This window comes from Haliotis rubra, unplaced genomic scaffold (genome assembly GCF_003918875.1).
Source record: "Haliotis rubra isolate DU_JTF1 unplaced genomic scaffold, ASM391887v1 Scf480, whole genome shotgun sequence".
Taxonomy (NCBI): Eukaryota; Metazoa; Mollusca; class Gastropoda; order Lepetellida; family Haliotidae; genus Haliotis; species Haliotis rubra.
The window spans coordinates 632,615-642,205 of NW_025767169.1; the positions used below are offsets into that span (position 1 = coordinate 632,615).

Sequence of the window (9,591 nt, forward strand, 5' to 3'; positions counted from 1 at the left end):
TTTAGAGATGCCTGTGGTGTTGTCGTGTGTGGTGTGTGTAGACGTCATACAGAGATGCATGTGGTAGTAGACGCCTACAACATTTAGAGATGCCTGTGGTGTGTGTAGACGTAATACAACATTTAGAGACGCCTGTGGTGTGTGTAGACGTAATACAACATTTAGAGATGCCTGTGGTGTCTGTAGGCGTCATACAACATTTAGAAGCACCTGCGGTGTCTCTGGACGTAGGGTAACATTTAGAGACGCCTGTGGTGTGTGTAGACGTCATACAACATTTAGAGGCACCTGCGGTGTGTGTAGACGTCATACAACATTTAGAGACGCCTGTGGTGTGTGTAGACGTCATACAACATTTAGAGGCACCTGTGGTGTCTGTAGACGTAATACAACATTTAGAGATGCCTGTGGTGTGTGTAGACGTCATACAACATTTAGAGATGCCTGTGGTGTCTCTTGGCGTAAGGTAACATTTAGAGATGCCTGTGGTGTCTGTAGACGTCATACAACATTTAGAGATGCCTGTGGTGTCTGTAGACGTCATACAACATTTAGAGGCGCCTGTGGTGTCTCTAGACGTAGGGTAACATTTAGAGAAGCCTGTGGTGTCTGTAGACGTCATGCAACATTTAAAGATGCCTGTGGTGTCTCTAGACGTAGGGTTACATTTAGAGGCGCCTGTTGTAACTCTGGACGTAGGGTAACATTTAGAGACGTAATACGACATTTTTTTAATAAGAATTAGAGACTACTGTAGTGTCTGTTGACGTGAGACAAGATTTAGAGAAACGTTCATAAAATATAGCTCTTGGGCGATACCTGTCATATACATGTATTTGTCACACATACTGTGCCAAAAAAAGAAATGACATTATGATTTCACTGACTGAAAGTTAAATTTAATGTGCAAGACAGTAATATTTTGATAATTTAATGCAAGGTTTAAAACCCTTATACCAATCGAACTTTTATCAACATATGTTATAATAACACACTCATACTGAGCTAGAGATATTCCTCAGAATCTTCAATCACAGAGAAATAATGAAATGTTTCGTTAGCGCCTTTTCTGGTTATAGCAAGGGTGATAATGTCCACCATGAAAAAGAAGAAGAAGAGAATGACCATAATTCAATTAGAGTGAGTGAGTATGATTTTACGCCGCTTTTAGCAACATTCTCGCAATATCGCGACAGGGAACGCCAAGAAATGGGCTTGGCACATTATACTCATGCGGGTTATCGAATCCGGGTCTTCGGCGTTACGAGCGAACGCTTTAACCACTTAACTACCCTACCGGCCATTCAACTACGAAGCCAGTCCCACGTTGAAACATGGTATTAGATTAAGAGCAGATCATTATCAGGAACCGCTGACATTTTCATCTTCCACACTATTCACCTCCCCATGTACGGTACACCTTCGGAGTGACAGGGGGTAGTCCCATCTCATCACAGAAAATGTCAGAGAAATGATTCTGACCTCAGGCTGATTATCGATCTTTCGTTTTCTCGTGGGTCTCCGAAAGGTCATGCTGTAGATAATTTTGCATTAAACTTTCAAACTGTAGATCTAATCTGGGCCTGACTGTATCACTTGATTATGGTCATTACCTCGCTGACGTGCTGTAGGGTGGGGTCTTTGATCTGCTCACTGTCCATGGTTGGCAGTCCTGCCACGAGGGCGGTGAAGGAAATGTATGTTTGGTGACCAAAATGCACAGCATGTTATTGGAGAGTGAAACCCCCAGGTGGGTACAACGTGTGATGCCAATCTCTGATGTCCCGTGATTTTGCTGAGATATCGCTAAATATTGCGGCGTAAAACCACATTCACTCACTTACCATTAGGCTACCAGACTTGTTCGTACAACGAGGAACTGGTTACTGGGGACATTTATTTGTCCGTGAATTCATACATTACCACAGTGGAATGATGTGTGTGGGTAGCCTAAACGTTGGTAGCCTAAACGCACCCACCCACCCCCACACACACCCTCTGGATCCGTTTATGGAAGACATTTAGAAATAAATACCTAACATACGCATTTTTGTCACCAATTGTGCGAAGCGATACTGAGAACAGTACATGACCAACGCATCATTACTGACACAGAGTTAGTGGGTGAGTTTGTTTGGGGCAGTATTGTAAGGGACCGTTCATAATGAATGGCTAGGGAGGGAGGTACTGATGATTTTTACATAATATTCTTATGTACAAAATTGCTTTGGTTAAGCGATGAATCGCGTTTCCTTCTGCAACAACGGGATGGGAGAAACGTGTCTATGGACGTCAACACGAACGTTTTGTGGTGAACTGCGTTCGGCAGGTGGGCAGATGTGGTGGAGAAGCGTCATGGTGTGGGGGGATGTGTCCAACACGGGTAGATCAGAGCGTATCGACACGTCCGAAACCTCACCATCGTCCTCAGACACTAGCAGAAATTGGCAACGCGTTGCAGGAGGAATGGCGCAGAATTCCCCAAGCAAAAATTCGACGACTTGTGCAGTCCTCTCGAAGGCGATGTCGAGCAGTGACGTCTGCAAGGTGTGGTGTCACCACGTACGCCTGAAAGCCCCCTAGTGTTCACACATGTGCAGTGAGTGAACTGAATTAATGCTGACAATGACAACAATACACATGTTCATTCGTGTGTCGAATTTCCTTCATCTAAGTTCAAGCTTATAATCGACTTATGTACATTTAAATACGTTTAATACGTTTCTTCTTTTTGTTTCTTTTCGTTTTGTATATCTGGAGTGTTCAGATGGAATACAGTCTTTAGTGACAGACATGTCAATACCTGTAACTACTCCATCTCAACCTGAGGTGAGCTGCTGGTGTCAACGCTACAGCTGCTGATGGTCGGTGGATGTCGAAGCTACAGTTGTTGATAGTCGGGCAGATGTCGAAGCTACAATTGCTGATGGTCGGGTAGATGCCGAAGTTACAATTGCTGATGATTGGGCAGATTCGTAGGTACAGCTGTTGATGGTCGGGCAGATGTCGTAGCTACAGCTGCTGCTGATTGGGCAGATGTCGTAGCTACCGCTGCTGCTGGTTGGGCAGATGTCGACGCTGCAGCTGCTGATGGTTGGGCTATTGTCGAAGCTACAGCTGCTGATGGTTGGGCAGATGTCGTAACTACAGCTGCTGATGGTTGGGCAGATGTCGAAGCTACAGCTGCTTATGGTTGGGCAGATGTCGTAGCTACAACTGTTGATGGTCGGGAAGATGTCGTAGCTCCAGCTGCTGATTGCAGGGCAGATGTCGCAGCTCCAGCTGCTGATGGTTGGGCAGATGTCGAAGCTACAGCTGCTGATGGTTGGGGGGATGTCGAAGCTACAGCTGCTGATGGTTGGGAAGATGTCGTAGCTACAGCTGCTGATGGTCGGGAAGATGTCGAAGCTACAGCTGCTCATGGTTGGGCAGATGTCGTAGCTACAGATGCTGATGGTTGGGAAGATGTCGTAGCTACAGCTGTTGATGGTCGTGAAGATGTCGTAGCTCCAGCTGCTGATGGCTGGGCAGATGTCGTAGCTCCAGCTGCTCATGGTTGGGCAGATGTCGAAGCTACAGCTGCTGATGGTTGGGCAGATGTCGTAGCTACAGCTGCTGATGGTCTGGAAGATGTTGTAGCTACAGCTGCTCATGGCTGGGCAGATGTAGCTACAGCTGCTGATGGTTGGACAGATGTCGAAGCTACAGCTGATGATGGTTGGGTAGATGTCGTAGCTGCGGCTGCTGATGGTCGGGAAGATGTCGTAGCTACCGCTGCTGCTGGCTGGGCAGATGTCGTAGCTACAGCTGCTGATGGTTGGGCAGATGTCGAAGCTACAGCTGCTGATGGTTGGGCAGATGTCGAAGCTACAGCTGCTGATGGTTGGGCAGATGTCGTAGCTACAGTTGCTGGTGGTTGGGCAGATGTCGTAGTTACAGTTTCAATGCTTGGGCAGATGTCGTAGCTACAGCTGCTCATGGTTGGGCAGATGTCGTAGCTACAGTTGCTGGTGGTTGGGCAGATGTCGTAGTTACAGTTTCAATGCTTGGGCAGATGTCGAAGCTGCAGCTGCTGATGGTTGGGCAGATGTAGCTACAGTTGCTGATGGTTGGGGAGATGTCGTAGCTACAGCTGCTGATGGTTGGACAGATGTCGTAGCCAAAGTTGCTGATGGTTTGGGGGATGTCCTAGCTACAGCTGCTGAATGTTGGGGGGGATTTCTAAGTTACAACTGCTGATGGTTTTGGGGATGTCGAAGCTACAGCTGCTGTTGGTTGGGCAGATGTCGAAGCTGCAGCTGCTGATGGTTGGGCAGATGTCGAAGCTGCAGCTGCTGATGGTTGGGCAGATGTCGACGCTGCAGCTGCAAATGATTTGGGGGATGTCGAAGTTACAGCTGCTGATGGTTTGGGGGATGTCGAAGTTACAGCTGCTAATGGTTGGGCAGATGTCGAAGCTGCAGCTGCTGATGGTTGGGCAGATGTCGAAGCTGCAGCTGCTGGTGGTTGGGCAGATGTCGAAGCTGCAGCTGCTGATGGTTGGGCAGATGTCGAAGCTGCAGCTGCTGATGGTTGGGCAGATGTCGAAGCTGCAGCTGCTGATGGTTTGGGGGATGTCGAAGTTACAGCTCCTGATGGTTTGGGGGATGTCGAAGTTACAGCTGCTGATGGTTTGGGGGATGTCGAAGTTACAGCTGCTAATGGTTGGGCAGATGTCGAAGCTGCAGCTGCTGATGGTTGGGCAGATGTCGAAGCTGCAGCTGCTGATGGTTGGGCAGATGTCGACGCTGCAGCTGCTGATGGTTGGGCAGATGTCGAAGCTGCAGCTGCTGATGGTTGGGCAGATGTCGTAGCTACAGCTGCTGATGGTTGGGCAGATGTCGTAGCTACAGCTGTTGATGGTTGGGTAGATGTTGAAGCTACAGCTGCTGATGGTACATATATTGAGGAATACGACCGCAGTTGCTGTACGTAGCTTCAACATCTACCCAACCATCAGCAGCTGCAGCTACGACATCTGCCCACATTTACTATTGATTGCAAAGCACGGTTTCTGTTCTGGACATATACACTCCGGTGGAGTATTCGGCAATGTGAATACATCTGTTTCTGATTCTGAGTCCCATGTACATGTTGTCTATTAACGTAAGTAGATGGAGAATGAACGTGTTCCTCGTGACTAGGAACTCACAGGTTACTCACTGTCCTGTTGTTAAAACCAATCTTACATATGAGTATATATAAGTGCATTTGTATTAACATTGCCGAATACTCCACCGGGGTGTATATGTCCAGAACAGAAATCATTGATGCATAGTTTCAAGGTTTCTGGATCTTTAACCACTTCTAGTTTTCAGTTGCCCTTGCAACAACACTATCACAGAGGCCTTTCCACCGTGCTTTGCAATCAATAGTAAATGTTTCATAATACGTACATGTATATTGCTTTCTGAAAAGGTCAACTACTTTTGTTTCAATTGCTAATTTTGCTTTAAGGGTATCTCGCAACAGGGGATTCCATTGCTTTACTGTCGCATCAAAGATTGAGCTTTTCGTGATATTATACTGCAGTCTGAGAAGCGGTCTGGGATAAAAGTGTCCTGAAATATCTAGCTGCACCAATGACAAAAGGACTGGAATGTAAACTGAACATTTTGGGGAGTAAAGGATAGAAAACATACAAGCTACTGTAAATTCGTGATCCTGCTATTTTAAAGAAGAATAAATAATATGTATTTACAAGGGCACATTTTCAGTGGTTTCTGGGTATAGATTTCCGATTGTTGATGTTGGCTCCTGTGGATGAAATAGGGATGGTGGCACAGTTTCTCATTCTGCGCTAGGTATAAGCAATGGATAATCAGCACCTCCCAAACAATCTGGTCCCCAAGTGTGATCGTAGCTGATGAAGCCTTCCCACTGAAGAGCAGCAATATTAGACCCTATCCCACCCGAGAGTTATCTGAAGCGAAACGCGTGTTCCACCATCAACTGCCAAGTAGACGCGAGGTGGTTGAGAATGATTCTGGCATTCTGGTATTCTGGCTATCAGATGGAGAATCTACCATAGAAATATAATGATCTGAACTTTCACGTAGTTGCGAGGTGGTTGAGAATGATTCTGGCATTCTGGTATTCTGACTATCAGATGGAAAATCCACAGGGGCGTGTCGCGCTTAGAAACAGCGTTAGAAAGACATATAGGTACATAGGTACATAGACCCTACCCTAGTACTATATCAAAGGATATAGTACTAGGGTAGGGTCTATTCACCTATATGTCTTTCTAACGCTGTTTCTAAGCGCGACACGCCCCTGTGGGAGAATCTACCATAGAAATATAACAGTCTGAACGACTAGAGAGTAAAAAAGGTATCTTGGCTTCATGTGTCCAGCATAACGTCCTCCAAACACGATTCTCCACTGTCATGGGCGAGTGTCCAAGGGGCAGTGAGCAACCAGACTCTGGGAGGTATTGGTGGAATAGGTAGTCGTGCTGCAGTTCAGACCTGTACTAAATTCTGCCAGTGCTTCATTTCAGCGGCTGGAGAGGTTTGTTTGTTTGTTGGTTGGTTGACGTCACACAAAGTAGTGTTACAGCTATATGACGGGGTTCCTTCAATACATCGAGCCTGGACCAGACAATCCAGTGATCGACAACAGGCTGGAGAGGTTTGTTTGTTGGTTGACGTCACACACAGTAGTATTACAGCTATATGACGGCGTTCCTTCAATACATCGAGTCTGGACCAGACAATCCAGTGATCGACAACAGGCTGGAGAGGTTTGTTTGTTGGTTGACGTCACACACAGTAGTATTACAGCTATATGACGGCGTTCCTTCAATACATCGAGCCTGGACCAGACAATCCAGTGATCGACAACAGGCTGGAGAGGTACATTGGCAGTACACAGTTCTTAGAAGACGGGTTGCTGAATAGATAGTCCAGTGAAGTGCCATCAGAACAAGAAGGTTTTTTAAAAATGTTTTCACGTTGAATTCAAAAGTCTGTTTGTAACCACTGCAGAATGCAGACATACATGTTTTTGTTTACATTGAGATAAATAAATGCCAGTGTTGTTTTATACTGCCAGAGAGCTCTCTTCAGCCAGCAAAACATTTTCGGCTTCTGAATGTGTCAATAATGACGTAACATTCTCAATAATCTTTTTGTCGTTATTTTTTCAAACTTTGAAGTGTCAAAATGTCATTTAGTGGTGTATTTGTGATAGTGATCTAAAAAGGACTTATGTGTAAAAATATCCACAGCTAATTCATGCATATCTGGGGGCTTTAGACAAGGGTTTGTAACATGTCATATTGGGTCCACTTTATCTCAAAAGTCCCCATAAGATGTTAGTTGTTCAGTTTTAGTTTTTTAAACACTGAAATGCGTGTTGTTTAAAACGTTTACTGCAGCCATGGGAGGTGCCTAGATAAGGTGACAGTTCGTTACATGAGAATTCGCCTGAATAGGACACTGCTATGGGGAAATCATGTTTATCCAACTCACTATGTAAAGGATGTAATCGCATAGCGGTAAAACCAAATAAACATGGAAGGATTTGAAATCAGTTGTTGTAGACATGTCCATGTTCATTAAACATTGTTTCATAATGAGTGAGTGAGTTTAGTTTTACGCCGCACGCTGAAATATTCCACCTATATGGCGATCAGACAATCCAGGGATCAACAGCATGAACATCGATCTACGCCATTGGGATTCGATCTCATGTGTCAACCCAGTCAGCGAGCCTGACCACTCGATCCTGTTAGTCGCCTCTTAAGACAAGCATGGGTTAATAAATATCAATTGTAACCCGGACATGGGCGTAGCTAACATCATAAAAAAAGCCCGGGCTTGCACATGATTGTTGCTAAATATGTTGGGCAAGTCCTCAATACTATCTAAATAAAAGGTTTTGCAACCTATCGGGCTTACAAGAAAAACATGGCTTGCTTCGCGCCTGCCGGATCTTCACGGGTCTCATTAATATTGTTTTATAAATTGTTTTATTATACATTGCTGATATTTGCCATATTTACGAAGACACGACGAGTGCTGATGGCTCGAAGGTTTCTTGTTCGATGTTTGTGCAAGTGGCACATGTTGAGGTAGGTGGGGAGTCTTTACAAATGTGCCTAACGTGCATGCATCGCTGTCAAAAACTCCGTTTTACTTTCAGAAAAAGAATAGGCTCAGCATGCAAAAATGTTTGTGGTGAGAAAGCCATGTTAGCCCTATCCCCAGCACCTTTACCCTAACACATACCGACCCATGTACTATAAATGAAAAGGAAAATAAAAAAAAATAAGACAAGGCATATAGACAAAACAAAAGAAAAAACCCAAGACTGACTGACTGAGTTTGGTTTTACGCCGCTTTTAGCAATATTCCAGCAACATCACGGTGGGGGACACCAGAAATAGGCTTCACACAATGTACCCATGTGGGGATTCGAACCCGGGTCTTCGACGTGACGAGCCAACCCTTTAACCATTAGGTTACCCCACCGCCCCCCAAAAAAACAAGAAAACTATGTGGGTGCTTGATATTGCTTTCCAAAATGTGTTTGGAATAAGTACAGTAACTGCTTCAAGTCCTGCCCTACGTAGACAGATCTAGAGCATGGACCAATCACCTTACGGTACGATGCCCTTGCAGTCGGTTTTGGACCAGGAAGTACACTAGTACTGTTCCATTGAGTTATGTAGTGCGGTCATGCTGAAGCACGTTTGAGCCGAACTCCACAAAGCAATATCAGGGCTATGTTATAGTTCTTTGGTTAGAGACCATGTATCGATATTCATTGCTATTGAGGTGATTTGGTATTGAAATGGGACCTGTCACAACAACGGACGTAATACCCCTCTTCTGATCAGCCCACGAACATGCCCATTCACGGAGCCTTCTCAGCCGTATCACTTACTTATGCAAGCGAGTGATTTTACGTCGCATTTAGCAATAGTCCTGGAGTTTTACGGGGGAAGACAGAAAGAAAATAGTCTCAATATTGTTCAGATTTTCGAATTTAACCGGGTCTTTGACATGACGAGCGAAGGGTTTATATGTACCAATGTGTTATTCCAACCGCTTTCACTCAAAACAGCTACGTGGGTAGCATATGGATACCTTGAAAAGGGAGATATGTGCTAATAGCCTCATGTATACATTCTGTTTGCAAGTCCCCATGGGACCTCAGAGTTAGTAGTAGTAGTAGTAGTAGTAGTAGTAGTAGTAGTAGCAGTAGCAGCAGCAGCAGCAGCAGCAGCAGCAGCAGCAGCAGTAGTAGTAGTAGTAGTAGTAGTAGTAGTAGTGAATGAGTACTTCAGTTATACCACGGCATGTCATAATAATTATGTTGGGTATTGAGAGGACGAGGAAGCGTAGGAGAATTTGTAAGAATTATGACAATTGGGGAACACAACTTCCCACATAGACTCCCGTTTACACTCATCCAGTTCTCATTCTCAGCCCCAGCAACCCATTTTCGTCAATGTCTCATATTAATTCTAATATGACATTGTTATCACTGTCCTCTCATCCTCTTCCCATGTCCCCGCTCTAGCACCCCATTCTCATCCATGTC

At 45.1% G+C, this 9,591-nt stretch overlaps 1 protein-coding gene across 1 annotated transcript; it reads right to left on the bottom strand.

Moving 5' to 3' along the window:
• Window positions 1–2,849: 2,849 nt before the first annotated feature.
• Window positions 2,850–4,984, bottom strand: LOC124291067 (protein psiR-like). The gene is made up of 2 exons (XM_046727968.1): window positions 4,197–4,984; window positions 2,850–3,909 (listed from the first exon to the last, which is right to left on the bottom strand). The coding sequence occupies exons 1-2, from the start codon at window positions 4,982–4,984 to the stop codon at window positions 2,850–2,852; spliced, it is 1,848 nt and encodes a 615-aa protein (XP_046583924.1).
• Window positions 4,985–9,591: the final 4,607 nt, after the last annotated feature.

Coding starts and splice junctions, on each gene's coding strand:
- LOC124291067 (XM_046727968.1), bottom strand. CDS start 4,984: ATGTTGAAGCTACGTACAGCAACTGCGGTCGTATTCCTCAATATATGT. Junction 3,910..4,196: donor CCCCCCAACATTCAGCAGCT/GTAGCTAGGACA, acceptor CCCAACCACCAG/CAACTGTAGCTACGACATCT.